Raw genomic sequence first — 25,211 nt, 5'->3', positions numbered from 1 at the left:
CATTGCTGAGGGTGCCTTTGAATTCCCAATCCTCTGCCTCAGCCTTCCAAGCCATTGTGCCTGGCCTGTTTATTTTAAATAATAAGGTTAGCGGCAACATGATATATAGTGGTACATGTGCCAGGCTTTAGACCCCCAAACTGTATTAGTTTGAATACTGAATCTGTTTTTTACTGTTTGTGGTCATGAACAATGGTGGCCCTTTGGCCTCTAAATTTGAGTGGCCTCATTTGTAAAGTACAGACATCCCATCTACCTTAGAAGGCTGTGATGAGGTTTAGAGATAGGATATAGATATTAAACATCTATTATTCCTGGCACAAAGGAGGCATTCACTATATAGTGATGCTATTCTAAGTGGAAGGGACTTATTCACTGTAGAAAGACAACCCTAAAAAAGATCAAGCAATATTCTAAGCAAATTGTTATATCTTTAGAATTTTAGTTATGAAACTGGCAAGTTTAAGTGAGAAATGAGTAACTAACCATGGTCTGTACTTTAAGAAATAATGATAAAAATATTCAGTACTTATGAGGACTCTTTAACTTACTAGATTTTATCATAAAGATTATATATTTAGGTAGCACTGTTGTTAGTTTACCTTTTTTTAAAAATTTTTTTTAGTTGCAGATGGATACAATACCTTTATTTTATTTATTTTTATGTGGTGCTGAGGATCAAACCCAGTGCCTCACATGTACTAGGAAAGCGCTCTACCACTGAGTTACAACTGCAGCCCCACTAGTTTACCATTTTGATCTCCCAGTTAACATTCCACTGCTTCATGTTGCTGAAGCGCCATGTTTTAATGGCATCTCCTGTGCCGGCATCCATCCTAATTAATCTGTTGTATGCAATTCCAATAAGTTCTTCTTTCTTACCCCCTTGGAACCTGCAGCATTGAAAAAACCAAACATTTAAAAACGTGCATATGTGGGAGAACATATAGGTCTGTTTTTCTTCCAGACAAGTTCTCTCTAACCCTAAATAAAAGTGCTATTCTTGTATGAATAAAAATAGAAATATAATCATTCTGAGTTTATAATGAAAAAATTAAAAATACAGCAAATACATCCGAACAGTCCTTAAATTTTACTGTAGAACAGGTTAATGTGACTGTTAGATGTTTAGCTTCTAATTACAGGAAGCAGAGGAAGTGAAAATGCAGATTAAGGTTTATAGAGGTACTTAGTAGGACCACTGACCTTGCAATGAAGTGTGTGATGCCAAATTCAGGTAATGACTGCCAAGCTTGAATGAATCTCATCTTAGCTTCAATCAGACTCATCTGGGCTACGTTCTGATGGGCCTCCAAAATTCTTGCTGTTATCTAAATATGATTAAATACCATCTTTACCATTGGACATTTTTCTTTCATGGCAGAATTATGATTAAAAGACTGAATTTTGTATCCCACCACAAAATCATATATTGTAAGAGTTGAAAATAGAAAATATCTGAAGTTACATTTGGGAATTTTAATAAAGTAATATATTAAATATTTCTAAACTAAAAGATATTCTTAATTTTAGTTCTCATGTATCATAAGGGAAAAAAATACTATTAGTACATAATTGCCAAACTTGAGACACACATTCTATTATTAAACAGTATACTCATATGTGTGTGTGTGTGTATATATACACACACACATACACATATATATATATATATACACACACAGAGTTAATAAATTTATTTCTTCCTCTTTTTTTTTTGTAAATATGAAGAACTTACCAAATCTCTTACATAGCCTGGCTGTAGATGGCAATGCGAAGAAAGAAAAAGAAAGCGGAAAGAAAAAAAAGAGGCAATCAGAAAAAATGGCAATGAAGCAAAGAAAAAGTTGCGGTAACCTGCAAACCAAAATTCCAGCCAAAAACCATGCGAAAAATTACTTTAGGTGGAAACCAAGCAAAGTAAATGCAAGAATGAAAATAAACACAAGGAAGCAGCAATTACTTTCCATTCAGAATACTGAGAAACACTCCCCATTTCAGAATGTTAAATGTTATGAAAATTAAGGGTAGAAATTTGTAGGAAGAAAATAAAAAGTACAAATACCTCTTTTCTTGCCTCAAATACCAGCTCTTACTGGTTAGGGTAAAGCTAATTATTTTAGTAGTAAAATAAAAATTAATACTCAAAAAGCTTTTAGTCCTCTCATAATTAGTCAAATATGATACATGCACTGCTTTTCAGAAGTTGAAGACATGAAATAGTGCAGTGCCCATACTGTCTATTTACACAAGAAAAGCAAACTCCTTAATTACCATTTGTTTTTTGCATCCTTTTTCCTGGAAGTAAAAATAAAGAGATGCCATATACTACACTAGGAATTGTGGCCATAATATTAGCCCAGTTCAATTTGGACTAACAGAGAAAAACACACAGGACAATTCTTTCCTTTAAAATTAAAAAAAAAAAATCCAATTTGAGTCTCATCATTTAAAAAATACCCAGAGCAAGTTGAGTTAACTTTATGTATAATTTGGGGACACTGAAAGTAGCTCAGTTTTAATATTCAAAGGTTAAACTGACCAGCCCAATAGGCAAATCATGTTTATGCCACGGTAGCATTAATGACTGCAGCTGCGGACTCCAGAACACCACTAGATTCAGTTTAACGATTAAGCATTATGCCTGATGAGCAGCACAGTGCCTGAGAAACAGTAGCAGCTAGACTCTTCTATCAGATTTCCTATGTGCCAGGGTAGTCAAGCATGGAGCCTTCTGGAAACACCTGTAAGTCTAGTTAGAGAAAGGATTTAAGATTGCATTTGATTTGATGTCAGCACGGAAAACCAGAGATCAGGAAAGATCCTTAACCATGGATACACTGCCCTCCTGTCAGTTAAAAGAGAGCAAAACATTTCTTGTCCTCAAGAGAACATGACTAGTTCAGAGCTCAGGGGTGAAAACTATTATTTCCTGTTATCTGACACTGAAATGATAACATTGCTAAGATCTGAAATCATTCAGAGCCTTTGAAGGCAAATGAATTCACTAATTTTAGAAACAAGTTTCCTTATCAATAATTCTTAAATGAAATTACTAAGAATAAAACATGAAATTACTACTTCCTTCATTTTCCCTTTTTAACTTAATAATCTACATTCCATAGAGTTCCCCAGGGTAGCATTTCCTCCATTCCTCATTACTCCCACAGCCTATGACTATGAGATAAACAATTTCCATGTAGCTTAAACAACCCCTAAAACTTAAACCAAATACTTTGTGATTAAAACTCCTGAACATTTATAGCTAAATGCCAGACCCATATAATAAACATTAAATTTAAAGTGAAGAAATTAAGTGTCTGAGTATTTAATAGGGACTTTTCATTATGTTTTAAAATATTCCTCAACAAAGATAAAAGCAAAACTAAATAAAAGTGCAATATTTATTCTAAAGATTTTCTCTGCTCCCCCACCCAAAATGAAGCTTTTTCCTTTTATGGCCTGGTGTCTAGTGCGGAGAATAGTAGGGGCTATCCCAAGTGAAATTCCCCTGTGAAGGGCTTGTCGTGTTGCAGTGACAAACCATTTTCCCAAATAGCAAACCTTTTATGGTATTAATTTCCAGGAAAGAAATTAACAGATAAAAAGCAGTAAATTTTAATTACAATTTAGAAAACTTTGTAACCTTGTGCAAAATCTCAGGTTCTAACTGTTAAAATTAAGTCAATGTTGGTGTGTAGACTATTTCTACCCTTATAAAGTTAATTTCAAGGCTGAAAAAATCTATTTCAACAGCAAGAATACGTTTTAAAGATTGTACTGTGAAATGCCGTCTGCTTTGTAATAATTATATAAATTAATAAAACTAAATAGATTAAGGAACATAAAGCATAGATGGTTTTTAATTCCCTAAAAGAACATCCTGTTAATAAAGTAATTTCCTCAGGCTGTTTAGAATAAATATGCAATCAACTATTCTACCTTGTTGTCTGTCCTGTTAAAATGTGTTTTTAATGATAAATTAAAATGACTAAAGTCTACATTTTTTCCTACTTTATATCATTACTATTATTATTTTCTTTTGGTACCAGGAATTGAACCCAGGGATGCTTAACCAATAATCCACACCCCCAGCCCATTTTTAAATTTTGAGATAGGGTGTCACGAAATTACTTGGGGCCTAAGTTGCTGAGGCTGATTCTGAACTTGCAATCCTCCTGCCTCAGCCTCTCAAACTGCTGGGATTACAGATATGTGCCTATTTGTATATTTTATATTCTAACTAGCTGATATGAAATTTTTTATACTTTTTAGCTGTTGTTGGACACAATATTTTTTTGTGGTGTTGATTTTGATTGAACCTACGGCCTTGCACATGCTAGGCGAGTGCTCTACCGTTGAGCCACAACCCCAAGACTAATGAATCTTATTTGATAGAAGAAACAAAATTTAAATGATATGTACAAAATAATAAAACATCAGAAAGCAACAGATTAAATATAATGAGATACCTGTTTGTTCTTATATTTTTTTAGATACCGTGGGGACACCAAACATTCAGGATTTATATCAGTTGTGATCTGCTCTGGTATTAATTGAGGATCTGGGTTTAAATGCTGCATCTTCAGAAAGGAAAGAATATTCTGAACTTCTAAGTTGTAAGAACTGTCCGCCATGGTCTTGCCTTTGGAGGCTAATCTGCAGGCTGCCATCCAGTGTGCATACTGTTTTTCCTATTGGAAAAAAAAAATACATTGAAGTATGAAATCACATGGTGATGTAGATATCACATGGTGGGTCTTCTGAGGATAAAATGTAAAGATGATTGCTCAACTCACTTAGAATTTACAGAATATAAGGTTTACTTTCAACTGGGAAACTCACATTGTCACAACGAAGCCAGATTTCATTCATGCCCTCTGCGACTGGAATCAGAAGTTTAATGTTAAATTTTTGGCCGGAAATGTTTACATCTGGGGTAACTTCACATCCTGTAATTAAAAAATTTAATTATAAATGTGCTTAAATTTACTTTTAAGAAATCTCAAACCAATATGATAGCTTCATTTTGTGGGTTTTTAACATACTGGATTTTTGTCACCCTTTAGGAATTGATCTGCATATACCTATATATGTGGGAAGTTGATATGAAAATAACTTTGATATTAAGAATGACACTTTATAGACTAGTCTCCAGAAATACATGAATTTATGGGTTAAGAATCTAAGTAATCAACACCTTCAAGCATGAGTGGGGGGCTTTTTGCAAGAGAATGATGTAATGTGAAGGCTCTCTACGGTCTACTCAAATTGTCTGTGCTTAGTTTATGCCACCCATGATGCCCTAGGATTCCTTGCTCGCCATACTGGAGCAATTGCTCTTTTCACAGAGTACAAGGAATTAAACACCAGTATATTCAGAAAGAAGAAATGTTAAAAATGTCATTTCTTGGCCTCCACACAAATATTTAAAGTGTTAAATAAAAGAAACAGAGCACCTCCGTGTCTTATGCATCAAGTCAAATTACTTAGGAATCATTTTTGTAAAAGGAGCCTTTTACAAAATATTCCTCAACAAATACTGATAGTTTTATTTAGAGAAGCACATTACTTTATATATGATAAAATATGTACATGCAAAACGTATCCAAAAGAGATGGGCTGGACCCCTGGGAAAAACTGGTCTTCCAAGGGAGATGCAACCTTTGTTAAAAATCAAGCAGCTGGAAACTTCCTAGGAGGCTGCTTATAGCTATTAACTCTAGAAAAATGCCTCCTTGCTACATTCAGTATCGCCAACTCTAACTCTCAGCTTGGAATTCAAGGCTGACTGGCGTCTAAATCTCATTGGGAATGAGTTTCAAAACTATTTTTCTAGCCTTTGTTGTAAGGGAATAGAAAGTAAGAGGAGTGAGGAATAGAGACGAGCCAGTCAATTGCATATTCCACCAGGTATGAAGCGAGTAGGATGTGCTGTGTGAGCTTATGGGAGAGTAGCACTCCGGGGACACAGCTTCTCAGAGGAAGTGGCATCTGACCTGGAAGTGAGCCATGAGACTCTTTAGTGAATAATATCATCAACAATTTGCAAAATGAGTCGAAGACTGCAGAGAAATCAGTGAGCAGCAGCAGGATGCCTTCCACCTGTACAAGAACCAAACCAACTTAGAGAATAAACAGTGCATCAACCAGATGAAAGAGGTGAAGCAACAGAGTGAAGAACATATGCCACCAAAGTGGGAAATGAAGCTATGGCCCCATAGATCTGAATTTAAAAAGATTAAAGCCAACAGCTGAGTCCTCATCTAGGCTTATCCTAGGCTATAGGAAGCAAGCTTGCTGCAGTTGCCACAAGGGAAAGAAAATCTGTCTCTTAAATACCAACTCCTAGTTCTGAAAAGACTTTGGATTTAACAAGACAAAAGGAAACTCAAGTTGACAACAGGAAGGCATCTCAGAGAGCTCTCCTGTGCTCCCTTCAGGAAGTCAGGCTGCGCAGAGTAAGAGAGACAAAACCAGGCAGGGAAGTGGAAGACCCTGTGTGGGACCAGCTTTATCAGTGAAGGAGGGGAAAAGGAGCAGGATGCCAATGAGGAAGAGAGAAACCAGGAAGGCCTAGGAGCAGATGACTGCTTCAAAAGTTAAAAATGAGATGCAGAATGAGGAAAACCTAACTGTCCTTAATGCTTAAAGATCAAGAGAGAGACACCATAAATTTACTTGACAAGTGAAAAAAGCAGAAACATAATTCAAGCCAGGTTTTCCGAAAGAGATAACAAAATATTCATGTGGAATTGAACACTCACAACAAGAAAAATGTAAATATAAATAAATAAAAAGCATATCTAAACATTTAAAAAGTATCCAAAGCAGTAAATAAATTTTAATCCTCCACTCTACCCCAATGCCAGTGAAGTCTATTCAATATCAGACCAACAGAAATTCCATAGTCATTCAAAGCTTTCCTTACCTCGAAGGTTCATCTGATGAGCAGGTGTGCCACTGGATTCTTCTTTGCTCTTATAGCAAGAAATAGATGTATCTTTGAAAGTGCACCAATATTGCTTGTAACCTTTTAAAGTCAGCTTTTTTGGCCTAGTATCAAGTAGAATTAAGAGAAAAATCCCCTTTGAAGTAACTTTGTCAATATTCTTTTAGTAGCAAAATCTCACAATGTTAAAAAGTCTGAAGGCAAATTTAACACATGCTAAAATTAGTTCCCTTTGGCCAGTGTCTTAAATTCAGTAGTGCTGGTATTGGATGTGCCCTCCCTTCTCAATCTACTCAGGAAGATCCCACAAACAATGAACAAGTAGAGGGCCATATTCCAGGATTTCTCATCACTAGCAGCTCACTGGAAAGGCGAGGAAAAGAAAGGTAAAGTAAATGTCCATAACTTGAAGCTTTCTAGGCCCCATTAACAACCTGTAGGGGCACAGGTGTTTGCAGGGTTGCCTCTGGAGCCTCTATGAAGAAGCAAGTTTACTTGCCATGACTGGAAGTGAAAGAAGTTGTTGGTCATGGTGGCATACGCTTGTAGTCCCAGCGGCTCAGGAGGCTGAGGCAGGAGGATCTTGAGTTTAAAGCCAGCCTCAGCAAAAACGAGACAGTAAGCAACTCAGTGAGACCCTGTCTCTAAATAAAATGCAAAATAGGGCTGGGGATATGGCTCAGTGGTCGAGTGCCCCTGAGTTCAATCCCTGGTACCAAAATAAAAAAAAAAAAAAAAAAAAAAAAGAGGGCTTAATTCTCTTGGATACATATCAATGCTGACATTAAGTTGCCATGCCAGTGTCAAACACAGGAGATGCCAGATCAGTCACGAAGGTGCAGGTAGGGGAGAAGAGTGGCATTTGAAATCTTGCTCTTATGTAAAAAATGTTACATATGTTCATCTGTTGTATGTTCAGCTATGGTTTATTCTACAATAATTTTATAATATACAGTAGAAAAAAAGTATATTCGGCATCACCTCCTCCTTTTATTTATTTATTTTTGGTACTGAGGGTCTAACCCATGCTTTACCACCGAGCCATATCTCCAGTCCATGTTATTTTTATTTTCAGCCAGGATTTTATTAAGTTGCTGAGGCTGGTCTCAAACTTGCAATCCTCCCATCTCAGCCTCCTGAGATGCATCTCACCCAGCTCATCTCCTTTCTTTCTTCCCCTGTCTACCTTAATGCCCAGTTCTCTGGATTCTGTGGAGATCCAACTGGATTTTGACTGTTTAAAAATCTGAACAGATATATTGGGACCTTACATAAAATGATATACATAACAATGATATATAACTTATTAGAATCTAGAGCTCTGTACAGCAAATAACCACTGGCAGCTGTCAACTAAGGTTCAGAGGGACTGTGCCAGTGTATTGCTATTTTAGCATCTATATGATGAAATCTAGATTTTGCAAGTTTTTTTGAAGAAGAATATTTATCAGCTAAAACAATGATTGCTGTGATTTTAGTTTGGTAAACATGATTATTTTCTTTCGTTATAATTTAAGTGTTCATCTAATCAGTGTATCATTTAACAGAGGCTTTTGCCAAACTTACTGTAAATTTAAATAATGTGAACATGACAGTCCTGACACTTATTGTTTAGTAGTACCTGGAATCTCCCACTTTTTCACTTACTTGAAAACTTTGATATAGTCAGCAAGTTCAGGAATGGAAGTAATGTCACCCTAGGGAGAGAACAAAATAATTTTTCTTCCTTTTTTTTTTTTTTAATTTGAAATTTTAACAAACAGAATTAAGTAAAATACAGATTACAAAGATTTAAAAGATATAATCATATTACATGGACGTATGGATATTTTCTTATTATTATTATAAACACATTTTCAAATAGGAGAAATTAATAAAAATTTGAAAAAAATAACAACTACATACCCCCAAAGGATACAATGTTACTTCTAAATGCTATTTGTAGATGCATATGGAAATTCTCTAAATCATAACAGCCTTGAAAAGTTTTCCTACAGCAATAACTAATTCCTTAGCTTTAAAAACAAACTTATTTAAAAACTATAAGACCTATTTCTCTCTTCTCTTTGAAATATTTCAAATAAGTAGCATCACTAAATTTAGATGAAATTTTCCTTTGTAGAAATATTTTCCACCCCTTATAAAAGAATGTAGGAGAATATGCAAAGGACCAGAAGATTCATCTTTAGTGTGTTCCAAGCTCTAGATACCACATACAATGTACACCCCCCAACCCATTCTGCACCCCAGTTGCGGGTGTAGCTCAGTGGTAGAGTGCATGCATAAGGCCCTGGGTGTATGCATGATCCCCAGCATCTCAAAAATAAAACTTCCCTGAAAAGTTCCTGAAAAATCTACATCTGACTTTTCTAAAGCATTAAATATTTCTCTCTACCCCCCAAATACTTCCTGAGAACTAAAGTCCACAAAAAGTTAAGCATCCATTTAAACTCAGTTGGTCGGTAAAGATTCACCTTACCAAAATTGTTGATGTTTTACCCCCTTCCAAAGTAATCTCCAAGTCTGAGAGGGCAGCATCTACTTCATCAACTTCTTTGTCACTGTTGTTCAAATGATTCTCTGATGTCATGATTGACAGCTTGTTGATATGATACTGAAACCAGAAATGACATTTTATTGAAACGATTAATAGAACTGTAAAACTTTAAAATGAAATTATTATCTGAATCTATACTGAATGCTTTTTATCACCTAATTTGAAAAAATAAGTGTCCAGGAACTAGAATGACAGAAAGGTTAAGGGCATGGCACCTTATCAATATCAAAGCTTGCTAATAAATATTTATCCAAAGTTAAGTAAGTAGGTCTCTGTTTGGAACATGCATAAAGTCTTTTGTAGGAATGGATTAACATTGGTTGTCTTATGTTACTACTGCCACAAAGAGCAGAAAATTCACACTGCCTTATGTACTATTACTCAGGAGATAGTTATCACCATCACAGCTTTAGGAGACAGCTACAAAGTCCATTTTTTTCCTCCATTTTCAACTCAATGCTCTATATTTTCAGTTTCATAAGACTGATAAAAGATGTTGATATATGTGTACACATATATATGATTTATGTCAAAAGAAAAGATTTCAAGTATTACTAAACAATAAGTGTCAGTTTTATTGTCATGTTCTCATTTATACATTCACATATACATATATATGGAGAGCACATATGTGCACGAGAGTGGGTAGGCAGTGAGTAGACATTAACTATCCTATATGTGAAAGAAAAAATTCTTCATTATAAAATTCCTTATTTTAAATTAAACTTAGTGACTTAAAACAAATATTAATAATCTATTAAATGCTGATGTTAAACTTAAGTCAGCAGAATATTTAACTTAAAATCAGTTACCTTTTAAAGGAATAAGCAGCACTTTGCATTTCTGAAGTATTCATTTACTTAATAAAATCTACTTGTGGGAACATTTAGTGAACTAATCTAAGGCCAATTATCAATGTTTCTCTGCGTTTTAAGGTGTAGTCATGAGTAGTTTCTGGTTATACTTTCAGTTATGCTGAAGCAAGATCCTTAACTTTCAGGGTCATAAATGATGGAGAATAAGATAGGCTGAGGCTCAGGAATGACCCCAAATGTTATGAGTATATTAAGAACCATGTGGAGAGTTGGCTAAGGTTCACCCCAAAGACTCTGATTCAGTAAATCTGGGGTCCAACCTGAAATCTGCATTTTTACTAAGTGCCCTAGGTAATTTTGATGCAAAAAAGCTCTTATGGGGTTTGTCATAAAATCCAGCTTTGTTTTCAAATGTATATGGGGTTATCTAGTAAACGTTATAATACAACTTGGACCTAAATGCTTTAAAACAAGCAAAGTTACTAACAAAATTCCTCAACTTGTTTTGAATTATCCTTGTTTTTTTTTTGTTTTGTTTTGTTTTTAACTACAGTGTATTTTATACAAGGATCCAGATGCTCCAGAATAATTCAGAGGGTATGCTGTGTCTGAAAAATTGCTGGGTATCTCCTCACCATACTTTCAAAGTTTCCATCTAGTAGACTTTGGGTCAATTTATCAGTAGGCTTCTAACAACTCAAGGTATTAGTACTCTAAAATTCTCTCATTAAATCTACATTGTAAGGCCAGGTGAGCTGACACATGCCTATAATCCAATCGGGTTGGGAGGCTGACAGGAGGATCATGAGTTCAGCCAGCTTCAGCAAAAATGAGGTAACTAAGCAACTCAATGAAACCCTGTCTCTAAATAAAATACAAAATAAGGCTGGGGATGTGGCTCAGTGGTCGAGTGCCCTGGAGTTCAATCCCTGGTATCCCACCCCCAATCTAGATTTTTAAGATGGTTCAGGAAGACCATGCTGTGAGATTATTCAGTTCCCCTGAATTAGAGTCTGTTGTCTCTGAGGTATTTTTATGGTACTGATATGGAATATCCATTCTACAATATTCTGGGTTGCAGCATATTGCCATTTCTGTAAAAATGCAATTATATACTTCTTCAACAATTGTTTTTTGAGCATCTACTATGTGCTGACTTAAAAAATAGAAATACTATTTTTATAATAAAAAAGATGAAAATCAATACTATATAATAAAGCTTATGGTCTTTCACATGTATATTTTAAATGTGTATTCTGTCACTGGCAAAACTTCCAATAAAAAATTATGTGCTTATATTCAAATTGAGAAAGATATAGATAGAAAATCATAAAAACGTGAGGGACTCCCAGTAACATGCTCTAGAATTTAATTCAAGAAATTCTTCAGATAGTCTGAATCATCCAGAAACAACACAGGATTCTTAACTGTTGATAAATCAAATCTCTAGAAATAAAAGATCACCCAAAAGTCAATACGGATTTTCCTTATCTGTATTCCTTTTTAATTTTCTTCTTTTACCTGGCAACCTAGTAGTTGTTCTGGCTTTCTAGTGGCAACTTTTGAGTTTAACTGAACACTTTTCTGGGTGCCTACGTGTATCTGAAAGATTCAGAATTTTCTGTTTGTGCTCTAAGGAAAAACCAAAATGGTTTTTATGGTGGAAGCGCTTAATAACTGTGTGTCAGCTCTGCTTCCTGTACTTCTATTTAAAGGACATCAACTTCAGGTGACACTACAATCTCACCATAATTAGAGAACAATTGCCAAAGACTTACTCAAATATATAAAACTTGAGAAAGATGAATTAATACTGAACTTCAATCATCTATTTCTAAGGAGGCTCATTTGGGGTTACCACTCTAAAAGTATTTTATTAGAGGATATATTGGTAAAGAAGTGAATAATTTTTAATTTTTTTAGGGTACTGGGATTGAATCCAGGGTTGGTTTACCTCTGAGCTTCATCCCCAGCCCTTTTTTATTTTGGAACAGGGTCTCACTGAGTTGCTTAGGGCCTCACTAAGTTGCTGAGACTGGCTTAGAACTTTAAAATTTTTAAAAAGCACCACTACAGTTCTAAAGCAGGTGATGTGCAAGTATACAATTGGAAAGCACTGGTTAAATCTAAGGAAAACATCAGCTATCTACTTCTTAATGATTATCATTTTAAAAACATCTCTGTTTACTTTCATTAATCTCCTGAAATTTTATCACTTAAAAAGATATTATTTCTGCCAACAGTCCATTTTACAACATGTCCGGCCACTATGCAGGTAGGTATCATTTCAAAAATCTGATATTATCAAGGAAAACTTGAATAACATTAAATTAATAGACATTTTGGGGTGGGAGATATTCTCCCCCACCTGCCAAATACAGAAAAGTAATAAAATATACCACTGAACTCCCTTAAGACAAAAAAAATATAAACTAAATTTATCATTTACTTTGCTTTTAAAAGAGCCTATTCACTTTCTACATAGCAAAAGATAATTTATCAAATGCTACTAGAAATACTAGGCCACTCTACTATTTAAAAACCACTCTTCTTTCTCTTTCCTTCATTTACCAAATCTTTCAATCTACCTGCAAGGCTGCAAACATCATCATTTCTTCTTCTGTGCATTCGATTTCTTCTAGGAGAATAGCCCACTTAGCCTGCTCATAAAGCTGATTGATTCTGATTGCATCATACTGCAGAACAAAAGAAACACTTCTTTTGTAAAATATTACCATTAAAGTTTTTAACTCTGAGCAATCACATTTTAAAGCTTGGAAAGAAAAATGGAACATAAACTTTTTTTTTTCCCTGGGATTTATACTCACTATTAAACAATCAACTCTAAAAAGAAAGCTATTTATAGGGTTAGATATATCTATACATACCAAAATCTAGTTTTCTACTCAAAAGTGACATTAAAATATGACAGAAGATAAGTATTCAGCATTAGAAATAGGTTTGGGGCTGGGAGAAACAGAATCATGTTATTTTCCAGGGAAACAACTATATATTATAACTTTATGTAAAAAATCTAGATTGAGGACTTGAAGGTATTAAAAAGTAAGTTATAACTACGGATTGCTTTTCATTATGATTATTGCAACTTGCCAAAATAAAATACGATCACAGCAAATCAGCTATTTGGGGAAGCATCTTGCTCAATGTGGGGAAGCACACCCAGAAAAAGTGGCAGGTACTTGGAAGCAATAGTTATTTTAAGTATTCAAAACAGATGGCACATATGCATTTATAGAAAGTATATTTACTTAAAAGTTACTCAACTATTAATTTAACTATATTAATAAAAAACAATATCCCAGTGGCTCGGGAGGCTAAGGCAAGAGGACCACAAGTTCAAAGCCAGCCTCAGCAATTTAGTAGGGCCCTGAGAAACTCAGGAAGACCCTGCCTCAAAAATGAGGTGGGGGGGGGGTAGAGATGTGGCTGAGTGGTTAAGTGCCCCTGGGTTCAATCCCTGGTTACCTCACCACCATCAAAAATATAAATAAATTAAACCAATAGTAACATCTTAACAATGCTACCTTAAAATATCAACAAAATACACCTTCATAAGGAAACTGTTCCCAAATAACTTTGGTTTTACTGAAAGTAGATACGATATAGCCTGAAAACAGATTAAAATTATTTTTTGTAGTTCTATTATGTACATTTTGCTGTTTTATAAGGCACATAATAAAAGATGGGCATACACATAAAATCTAGACTAAGGCTAGACTGTAATCTTGGGCAGTCAAGAGAAACTTCTCCCAGTATGTTTCAGTAGTAAAGGAGCCAAACGTCCGTGCCAACTTTATTCTGTGGGGGATGGTGTCTACATTTTCACAACAAAGTTAAATTTTACCAGGAAAGCAAAGCACTATAGTAGCACAGATCATACCAATCACAGAAAAACAGGTAACACTGTGTGGCTAATTATTAGGAAGAAATGAAGACTTAAAAACGTACATGACATAAAAACAAGTGTTTTTTTGAAACAAGATCTTCTGGCGTATAAATAGTATCTGAAAGTAACAGAAAAGGCAATCTTATAGAAAACTCTTCTTTCTCTTACTGTGTATTTATTTGTGGTGCCAGAAATAAAACCCAAGGCCTCACACAGGCCAGGGAAGTGCTTACCACTGCATCACATCCCCAGCCCTCCTTACAGTATAACTGAAGAAAGATGTTAAATTAAGCAAAAAGCTAAAAATAAAAACAAAACCAAACAAAAAACCCCATGCTAAATGAAGTTAGCCAATCCCCAAAAACCAAATACCGAATGTTTTCTTTGATATAAGGAGGCTGATTCATAGTGAGATAGGGAGAGGGAGTATGGAAGGAATAGACGAACTCTAGATAAAACAGAGGGGTTTGGAGGGAAAAGGAGGGGGCAGGGGGTTAAAAATGATGGTGGAATGTGATGATCATTATTATCCAAAGTACATGTATAAAGACATGAATTGGTGTGAATATACTTTGTATACAACCAGAGATATAAAAAATTGTGCTCTATATGTGTAATAAGAATTGTAATGCATTCTGCTGTCATATATAAATTAAAAAAACAAAAACAAAAACAAAAACAAAACCCAAGCTGGGTGTGGTAGTACACACCTGTAATCCCAGCTACTGGGGAGATGAGGCAGGAGGATCACAAATTCAAGGCCAGCCTTGGCAATTTGGTGAAATCCTGTCTCAAAATAAAAAATAAAAAAAGGATGGGGGTGTATCTCAGTGGTAGGGCAGACCTGGATTCAATCCACGGTACCCACCCCCAAAAAGAACCACATAACTTTGCCATTCTGTAGTACCAAACTAGTACATTTTAAATGTAAATCAACCAAAAATTTAATTATCTTAACAAAAAAGGCTTAATCATGGTTTCAAACTACTAAAATAATAGACCCTTTTAAAATACAAATGCCTTTGCATAAAGGTTTGGGTTTTTAATATTATTTAAAACTTGCTATAAACAAACAATTCCTTTTCTCCACCAATTTCCAAAACAAACAACATCCAAAAGAACAGAAATAAAAAGAAAGAAGATCCCTTTAAGCCCTTGATACCTTTGGATTCAAATCAAAAAAGCTGTAATACTTGAATCGAAGCAGCAAGGCCTCATTTTCCTTCACATCTTGTTCCATAAGAGATCTTGAGGAATCAAGCCACCTGAGCAGTAAGAGCAGTGGAACAAATCAAAACAGAATCAACATAATATTTCTACCTCTAAGTGGACAAAGAAATTCTTCAATTCTATCCATAATTTAAAACTTACCCTTGGTTGATTTTTGCTTTATCGAGAAGGGCTTGGGGCTTGAACATTTTTGCCAAGATTTCTGGTGATGTGATCGGTTGACTGACAGCAAGTATACCAGGATTGCCTTCTGACAGAGCACTGTCACCAAACCAAGCAGAAGTTGGTGACAAGGGGCTTCCATCATGAGCATCATAAGTGGGGGTCATGGTTTTACTATAAAGTCCTGGGCTTGAATATATACTTCCTGATAACATGAAAATGAGGTAGTTAAGGAAGGAGCACAGTATCTCAAGTTCTCAATAACAACATATTCTATGATATAGAGCACACTGTGAAACACAAGCTTCAATCTGGAAAGAAAGCTTTAGCACATTATTTTACCTTTCTCAAGAACATGTGAACTCAACTCTACTTGCATAACATTAGAATGCGTAATAACAAAGCCATAAAAAAATAATTAAATTGTCAGGAAATCTGGGGGAAAAGTAAGTTCAAAGAAATTAGAAAATAAGGACACAGCTGAAGCAGACAGACCAACAATTTTTGTGTTTAATTGTGGTAAGGCTCACCTTTCAGAGGGCCAATGTAAAGAACATCAGTGCCTACAGGAAAGGAAAGAAAGGAATTCAGAAGGTAAAGGAAAGATAACGATAGAGGACAGAAACAAAAGCATGAAAAGAAAAAAGAAAAAGAAAAGATTTTTTTCCTAATTGTGAATAATAAATTGAAGTAGACATTTCAAGTGGATTTAAGAATAAAGAACCCTAGAAGCTAAAACCTAAGTAAAACAAAATTTCTTGTCCAAATTAAAAGAATAGAAGTTGTGCTTTAGTTAAGCATACAATGAAATGTCCATATAAATAAGGAAAGCAATTTTTTTTTTTTTTTTTTTTTTTTTTGCGGAGGAGTTGGGGTAGGTACTGGGGATTGAACCTGGGGTGCTTAACCATTGAGCCGCATCCCCAGCTCTTTTTTTATTATTATTTTTTTAAATTTAGAGACAGAGCCTTGCTAGGTTGCTGAGGCTGGCTTTGAACTCAATGATCTTCCTGCCTCAGCATCCCAAGCCACCACTGTGCCCTGCTAGGAAAGCAATTTTTTTAAAAAATTTAATTTTTAGTTGTAGTTGGACACAATATTTTCTTATTATGTTTATTTTTTTTATGTGGTATTGAGGATCAAACCTAGGGCCTTGCACATGCTAGGCAAGCACTCTACCACTGAACCACAACCCCAGCTCATAGGAAAGCAATTTTATGTTCAAGTTCTCAGCAAACAGCTAAACTAGTTTCAACAAATATACAAATGAAGTATTAAGATTTTCTGTATAGAAAATGTTGAAGTCAATTATAAGAACTTGAGAATGCTGATAGAGATCAACAAAAATTGTTTAATGACAAAAATGAAATGCAAAATATGACATATTAAAATCTTATAATTATGAAAACTAGATATGCAAATATATACTCACACATGTAAATTAACACAGAAAGGGTACTGTCATTTTTCATTCCAAACTTCATAGTTATCAAGAAATAGTTGGCTCTTGAGAAGGAGTAACCAGGGAATAAATTTTAAAGGAATTTTTGCTTTTGGTTTAGTATATTTTCTGTATAATTTGAATTTATTAGGATGCTGTATTCAATGCATGACTACTATGATATAAAAAAATGAAATCCATTTTATTGAGTGAAGAAAACACAATGTGTACATAACACAATTCCATTTTAGTTGGGGAAAAACAAACTGAAAAAATATATAGCTCTATAATAACCAAATACTTACTATGAACACACATTATTTGTACTTAAAAATAGTTTTAAAAAATGTTTTGTTGCTTAAAATGGTAGTTTGAGTTAGAAAAAACTGGCATCCTACATGAGTGATTTTTCTAAGAGTGCCAAGCAAGTATAGATTATTTTCTACATTAATTTTAAATCTAGATTTTTCCTTTTCTAGCTGTCTTAAATCTCTGACCAGATTGAAGAATGTATTATTACTTTGAAAAATTGCTTCCTCCTGACTTGGAATCAGTTACCTCTTCACAGACCAGATATTTACATGGTTATAGTCAGGAAATAGCAAAGCATTTAAGAGCATGCCACCTACGCACAGCCATGTAAGGCAAGGTACCTCAGATATTTCATCATAATTCTCTTTATGAATCTGAATTTTAAAGTCTCAAAATTATTAATTCACTCAATCTTTTACCTCTTGAAAAACTATTTTAAAAAATAAGCTTTGTTAGGTTGGGGTTGGGGTTGTGGGTCAGTGGTAGAGTGCTCGCCTAGCACAAGTGAGGCCCTTGGTTCGATCCTCAGTACTGCATAAAAATAAATAAAATAAAGGTATTGTGTCCAACTACAACTGAAAAATAAATGTTTTTTAAAAAAGCTTTGTTGAGATATAATTTGCATACTAATATTTTAGCAAAGATATCTATTATAATTCAGAAAATAATTTAAATGTTATAATTGGAGAGATGATGTTCCATAATGATTATAAAAACCTAAGTACTAAGGCCAGACAGAGCTGAAGGTACTTTCTAGCTCTGCTCCTAATTAACTTTGTGACCGGACAAATTAACCCCTGAAGGAGTCTTTCCTCAGAAGCAAAATGAGGATGTCACCAAAATTGCAGGAGTTTTTTTGAGACCAAGTGAAAGATACCACACATGTTAAGTATGTGTATAACTTTGTGTGTGGGGGGAGGGAGGAGAACTAGCATTATAAGCTTATTCTATCTGGGTAAATTTTCTTCTAGCATATACACTCTTAATAAATGTATTTTTTTAATAAACAACATATACCTATTCTTCAACCATTATAAATCAAAGACAACCTAGAGGGAAAATAAACTATGAGCTTATTTGTGATACTATTTTAAGCCCACTTTCCTAACAAACCAAAGTCTCTAAATATAAATTCATATTAGATGTGATTTCTAAAAGGGGAAATATGAGTAGGTTGTTCAGTCCAAATTATTATGGGTTAATCAAGGTCCTATAGCATAATAATTCAGTGAAAAGACTGATGTTAATTGTTGTAATTCAGTAGTTTAAGTTATACTAACCAGCTTTCCTACATTTTTGTCATTATCACTGCAGTTGAAGGGAAAGGAAAAAAACATTATGAATGAACTATTAGAAAATCATCCAATACTTCCAATTCCTCTAGTACCTACTGTCTTGTCTTATTTATAAAATACAAACTGGGATTTTTTTTTTAATATATATACTTTTAATACCCAAGAATCTGCTTCTAGCCATTCTGGATACTCTAAAAATTTTGAGATTTCCTGTTTACTGGGCCAGCAGAGTCTCAGAATTTCTATGCACTTTGGTTTCTGGGCACCAAAATTCCCCCCTGCTTCATAAATTCTAACTCTGAAAGATCTTCAGTGTTATTTGGATGATGTGAAACTATTCTGTCATACATGTACAGTGTAAAAATTTCCTAAGGAATTTAAATTTAAAATTCTTTTTTCTTTAAATTTTTTTTCTTTAACTCTATAAAAATTAAGCAAAAGCTAGGTGTGGCCTCTGGTCACTGACACATTTTCTTTGTTTGCTGACCTTTGAGCCCAGGTCTGCCCTGTTCCAAAGCCAGCACTCTGACCACCACCCCACGTGCTGAACCCTCTCCTCCATCCCTTCCTGTTCTTTGTGAGTTTGCCTACCCTTACTTATAGCAAATCTGCAAGTAGCCAGAAGCCATACCTAGCTCTTGCCTAATTTTTGTAGAGTTGTTTACCTTAGAGGAAAAAAAAAGAAAAGAATTTTAAATTTAAATTCCGTAAGAAATCTTGACACTGTACTCTACATGTGTGGTGGCAATCAGAATAGTTTCATAACATCTAAATTAAGGCAAGTGACTTAATCACCCTGAATTTTTCTTCTAATGGCATTTATCTTTCAGAATTGTTGTGAAAATTAAACATATTACATATAGTATTTGGGACCAGAAATTGCTCAATAAAATGTAGCCGATAATAATATAATTCAAGAAAAACATTGATTTCCTCTTTGAAAAGGATCCCTTGCACATAAACAGTCCAGAAGTGTCCCTTAGGGCACTCAAAGCTGTCCAAAGGTCAAGCCTCTGAGAGAGAAGAACTCAGGAATGGTACACAGACCAGCAATAAATAGCAGCTGCAGTCTGGGTGAAAAGAACTAACCAGTGGTGGGAAGAACAAGGGAGCCCAAGATCGGGCAGGGTGAGAATTGAAGAGGACACTATTCTTGGGTAGAAGCCAGCCAAAAATTGGACAGTTTAGGAACAGCACCAAGATGGAACCACAAGAGTGCAAGTTAGTATCTAAAGTAGAGGCTGGTTATCTCCTAAAGGTACTATCAAAATTATCCTTGCATTTTCTCTTAAATAGCTAGGATATAAACTACTGTCTGAGCAGATTAAGTACAGCCGGAGCCCTTTTAACCACTTAACTGACTCACTTGTTTACCAAATTGCCTCAATCCCACCCCTGGCCCCATAAAAACCACAACATTTTGAAATCTGCAGCTGGCAAATGACTCTCTAAACCTACCAAATAATTTACACCAGTTTCATTTGTTACAGAATTCAAGTAAAGCTGGGAAACATAAAACATGAAAAAACAAAGAAGTGCAGAGCCTATGACAACTACAGTTAACTGTCCTGGGAACCTGGGAAAGAGGAGGAAGTTAGAACGACTTGCTGAGTTAGGTGATGACCAGCAATTCGCAAAGACTAGGACAGAAGATATGGCAAAAATCTATAGACTTTATGATCTTGTTTTGCAGACTTCAAATTTTCACTCAACTTTGACCTGAAACTAGAAATCTTTAAAAGCACATACTACAGACACAGGACATAGTTTATAATAATAATAAAAAAAAAACAAAACTTCAAAACTCCAACCAGCAGACCCATACTAAGAAGGTCTGTAGACCCACATTATAAAAGCAGATGAAGGGAGTGTATATTTATGCTTTTAAGATAAATTATTTAAGATATTAACTTATTTTTTTTTCTTTAACTGAATTTAGGATGGGGTAAAAGCTGACCCCAAACTATCCCTTTGGTTGTCAGGGCTGGGGATGGGAAAGATGGGGATAGGAGGAAGAACTTTCAGTATATTTGAAAACATTGTCCCCCACTTCAGAGGCCAGTTGCAAGTACATATTATCACCTGTGTGCTTCTGGTCAACTGGTTATAGGTTAGATATTCCCATACCCTCTCCCTGGGTTTCATGATTTACTAGAAAGGCTCAGAGAACTCAGGACAGTTTACTTACTAGATTACAGTTTATTACAAAAGCATACAACTGAGGAACAGTCAAATGAAAGAGACAGACGCATAGGGCAAGTTATGTGGTAAGTACACAGACACACCCATGTCCTCTCTAGGAACACTACTCTTGAAGAATCTCCATATGTTCACCAACCTGGAAACTCTCTAAATCCCATCTTTTTGGGTTTTTATGCAGGCTTAACTATATATTTTAAGAACAATTGCTTAAAATGATTAATGTGGTTTGTCTCCAAGTGCTGGAAGTTTGATCCCTAGTGTGTCAATGTTAGGTAGTCAGAACATTAAGAGGTAGGGCATAGTGGCAAGTGTTTAGATCACTGGTAGGGGGTACTACCTTCAGAAAAAAATGAGTTAGTTCTCATGGAACTCTGATTTAGTTCTTCTAAGAGGGTTGTTACAAAAAGAGAAAGCCTAACCACTGAATTGTGCTCTGGCTTCCTGTATTGAGGTGTATCTCTTCCTGTTATGGTATGTCCTCCAAAAACTCATTTGTGAGACAATGCAAGAAGGTTAACCTAATTGGTGCAATTATCCACTGGAATGTATTAACTGGGTGGTAACTGCAGGCAGGGAGAGTGTGGCTGGAGGATATAGGTCACTGGGAGTGTGACTCTAGAGATTATATTTTGTCCTGGGGAGTGAAAGTTCTCTCTGCTTCCTGGTACCAAGTCCCTAGCTGCTTTCCTCTGCCACACCCTTCCACCATGCTGTTCTGCTTCATCTCAGGCAAAGAACTATGGACTCTGCCATCTATGGACTGAGACCTCTAAAACCATAAGCCCTTAATAAAACTTTCCCTCCTCTTAAATTGTTCTTGTCAGGTCTTTTGGTTATAGCACTGAAAAGCTAAAATACTCCCTCTTGCACATATTCCTGCCATTGTGAAGCCAAAAAGTCTTTAGCATAGTCAATCTGATGTTGGCACCTTGCTTTTGAACCTCCACAATGCTAGCTAAATAAACCTCTATTATGAGTTACCCAGTCTTAGGAGTTTTGTTATAGTTACAGAGAATGACCTAATTTGGTGATTAACTCACAGCCTCTCTCTTCACAGGAAAATGAGGGCTAAGGATCACCTCATTTTTTTGTTTATACCTCATGATTTTGTTTGTTATATCATTAACAAACAATTCTGCTTGAAAGGGGTTTGTTATGAACAATAAAAGATGTTCCTTTATGGCTTTTATTGCAAAAGTTTTAGGAGCTCTGCTACAAACACTAAAGGAAGACCAAAATATATTTCTTATATCACAATATACTCTTTTTACTTCATCATTCTGTGGGCTGCTACCTCTATTCAAAATACATTTCTCCCCATTTCCTCCTCTACAATTATTGAATGGAAGTAAATTCGACATTCTTTCAAAAATATTGATTTGTTTTTGTAACATGTTTAGGAAATCAATCACTCTATAATTACTAGTCCGAATTCATTAACCTGCCATTAAATATTCTCCAATGTGATCTTGGAGTACTTAAGGATCTCTCTCATGAATCTGCTCAAGGAATTTATTCATGCCTTGCACTTTTATTTTTTTATTTATTAACATATATTAACCATATAAATTAATGGGTTTCACTGTGACATTTCAATACATGCATAATTGTGAGCTCACAATTCCATATATTGTACAATGATCATGTCCATATATTTTTCTTTTCCAAGGATGTTCTTTGTCACTATTATTATTTGTTTGGATTGCCTTTTCATCAAAATTCTAGCCACTGGAAAAAAAGCTTAATTAGCAAACTTAATTCCCCAACCTGTAACAAGGAATACACTCTAATTTGGGACTAATGATTTTGTTTACTGAATTTCTAAAACATTATCTTCTAAAACATTCATTTAGCATTGATGCATTATCTCTTTAAATACAGAAACTGTATTTCAACTAACCTATAAACTACTTAAGAATAAGCATGATCTTATTTCTCAAATACAATTTCAACATAAGTAATAACAAAAAAGTTACAAGGTCTATGATCCTAGAATTCCTGACCTTATGATGCAATGATTTCTTCATCCTTAATTTTTTATCCTTAATCCTTCATCCTTAATAATTTTTTCATATATTTGTGTTTCTTCTTTTAAGAAGTGTCTGGTTAGTTTATTTGCTCATTTATTAATTGGGCTATTTGCTTTTTTTGGTGTTGAGTTTTTTGAGCCCTTTCTATATACTTAACCTTTGAGTAATAACAGAATCTACTTCAAAGGGTTTGTAGTGAGAATGAGTTTTCACATATAAAGCATATTTGTAGATGTGGGAATAGCTCGAAATTAGTGTCTATCACCGTCATCATAATCACCCCCAAATTTAAAAGCCAGGAATGAAGAAAACTTAGATATTTGCTGGAGGGACTTATCTTAAGTAATGGAGAAAGTGTGGTCAATGGAAATGTGGCACTCTGTAATGTTCAAACCACACATATGCCTAGGACTATGAAAATATGTATCTATTAATTAATCATCTAGATACCCAATTTCCTATCTACCTGATATATATCATGTACTGAGTAAGGTCCTGGTAATAAAAAGATGAGGGTGTCCCCCTTAGTGAAGGGAACTCACAACTACTAGAGGATAACACAGAGTATAATATAAAACACAGAAAAGTGGTGACTTATGACAGAAGGATACCTAATTCATATTAGGAAAGTAAAATGTTAAAATTAGAAAAAGTTTCTCTAAGGAGTGAAACTTGAAAAAAATGTAGGGAGGCAAAGGGACCAGAGTATGCAAAGCACAGGGAAAGTTAAGTAATTTAAGTAAAGTTTTAGGTAATAATGTATGAATTAAACACTGGTGGTTTTCATAATCAACACACTAAAAATCATCTAATTTCTCTAAACCAAAGAACTGAGTCCACTCTGAGCAAGAGAATCAGACTTCCTTCATATTGATTTGACATTAATAACTGACATAATGATTTACAAATGACAGAAATTAAATGACACTGAAGGTGTTCCATGACTGGGTAAAGATGCTAAGACTTTTTGGTTTTTTTGAACTTGAGTACTCTCTTGACCTACACAATCCATTTACCCTCTATCAAAACACACAGTCCAGGGTTCTCCCCCTCTAGCTTCGTCAGTCTTACCTGATCCAGGAGTGATAAGAGGCCCCTCTAATTCAAGCGCCTCATCTTCAGATTGGTCATCTAGCTTTTTCTTTTTTTTCTTTGTTGGATCTCTGGGTTTTTTCAAGAGAGAAAGTTCTTCAGGGTGTCTTATATCTGTTAAAAAAATAGATTTATTTTACTAAAATAAAGAAAAATTTAAGGACTTTATACTTGGTAAATCTATTTAATCTATTTCAAGGTAGGAATCTGTGATTTACTCTGTGTGTTTGAATTTGGCCAGATATTGATATCAAATAAAAGTCTGAGTGATGTATGGTGCTTGTTTAATGGAATTTTACTCAGCATTAAAAGAGAATAAAATCATGGCATGTGCAGGTAAATGGATGGCATTGGAGAAGATAATGCTAAGTGAATTTAGCCAATCCCCCCAAAACAAATGCCTAATGTTTTCTGATATAAGGAGGCTGACTCATAGTGGGGTACGGAGGGGGAGCATGAGAGGAATAGAAGAACTCTAGATAGGGAAGAGGGGTGGGAGGGAAAGGGAGGGAGCAGGGGATTAGCAAGAACAGTGGAATGTGATGGACATCATTATCCAAAGTACATGTATGAAGACTTGAATTGGGTGTCAACATACTTTATATACAGAGATATGAAAAATTGTACTCCAAATGTGTAATAAGAATTGTAACGCATTCTGCGATTGTATTAAAAAAACAAAATCAGTAAAACTAAAAATAAATAAATAAATAAATAAAAATTTTAAAAATCTATAGTGGTGAAGCATTTGCTTAGCATGCATGAGGCCCTGGGTTTGATCCCTATCAACCCACCACCCCGACAAAATCTACCAGAAGCATTCCTTTCTCTTGTAGTAAAAGCCTATTTTTGTCCCCCCCCCCACATTTTTTATTGGTACATTGTAAATATTCATGATGATGGAATTCACTGTTACATATTCATATATGTATACAATATGACAATATGATTGGGCCAATATCACTCCCCAGTATTTCCCTTTTACCTCTCTTGTGCCCTCACTACCCTATGGTCCCTTCCCTCTAGTGAGTTCCCTTCAATTTTCATGAGACTCCCATTACCTTTCTTTTCCTTGTTCTTCTCTAGCTTCTACATATAGGAAAAAACACATGACCCTTGACTTTTTGAGTTTGGCTTACTTCACTTAACATAATGTTCTCAAGTTCTATCGGTTTTCCTCCAAATGACATTTCATTCTTCCTGTAAGTGTTGCTTT

At 34.9% G+C, this 25,211-nt stretch overlaps 1 protein-coding gene across 4 annotated transcripts in view; it reads right to left on the bottom strand.

The window, feature by feature from the left end:
• Positions 1 to 25,211, bottom strand: part of Fermt2 (FERM domain containing kindlin 2) — an 80,598-nt gene that overhangs the window by 1,417 nt on the left and 53,970 nt on the right. The window contains exons 4-17 of one of the 4 annotated variants that reach the window (XM_026411023.2): positions 23,975 to 24,109; positions 16,154 to 16,186; positions 15,603 to 15,828; positions 15,394 to 15,496; positions 12,913 to 13,020; positions 9,432 to 9,566; positions 8,600 to 8,649; positions 6,932 to 7,056; positions 4,846 to 4,952; positions 4,473 to 4,694; positions 2,275 to 2,298; positions 1,739 to 1,759; positions 1,207 to 1,331; positions 752 to 893 (exon numbers count right to left, since the gene is read on the bottom strand). In XM_026411023.2, the coding sequence (XP_026266808.1) occupies positions 752 to 893; positions 1,207 to 1,331; positions 1,739 to 1,759; positions 2,275 to 2,298; positions 4,473 to 4,694; positions 4,846 to 4,952; positions 6,932 to 7,056; positions 8,600 to 8,649; positions 9,432 to 9,566; positions 12,913 to 13,020; positions 15,394 to 15,496; positions 15,603 to 15,828; positions 16,154 to 16,186; positions 23,975 to 24,109 (1,556 nt within the window). The remainder of the gene's footprint in view (positions 1 to 751; positions 894 to 1,206; positions 1,332 to 1,738; positions 1,760 to 2,274; positions 2,299 to 4,472; positions 4,695 to 4,845; positions 4,953 to 6,931; positions 7,057 to 8,599; positions 8,650 to 9,431; positions 9,567 to 12,912; positions 13,021 to 15,393; positions 15,497 to 15,602; positions 15,829 to 16,153; positions 16,187 to 23,974; positions 24,110 to 25,211) is intronic. The other 3 variants (XM_026411024.2, XM_026411025.2, XM_026411026.2) reach the window with 3 other exon arrangements.

The sequence above is a fragment of the Urocitellus parryii genome, chromosome 6 (genome assembly GCF_045843805.1).
Source record: "Urocitellus parryii isolate mUroPar1 chromosome 6, mUroPar1.hap1, whole genome shotgun sequence".
Lineage (NCBI taxonomy): Eukaryota > Metazoa > Chordata > Mammalia > Rodentia > Sciuridae > Urocitellus > Urocitellus parryii.
This window is presented reverse-complemented; position numbering and strand designations above follow the sequence as displayed.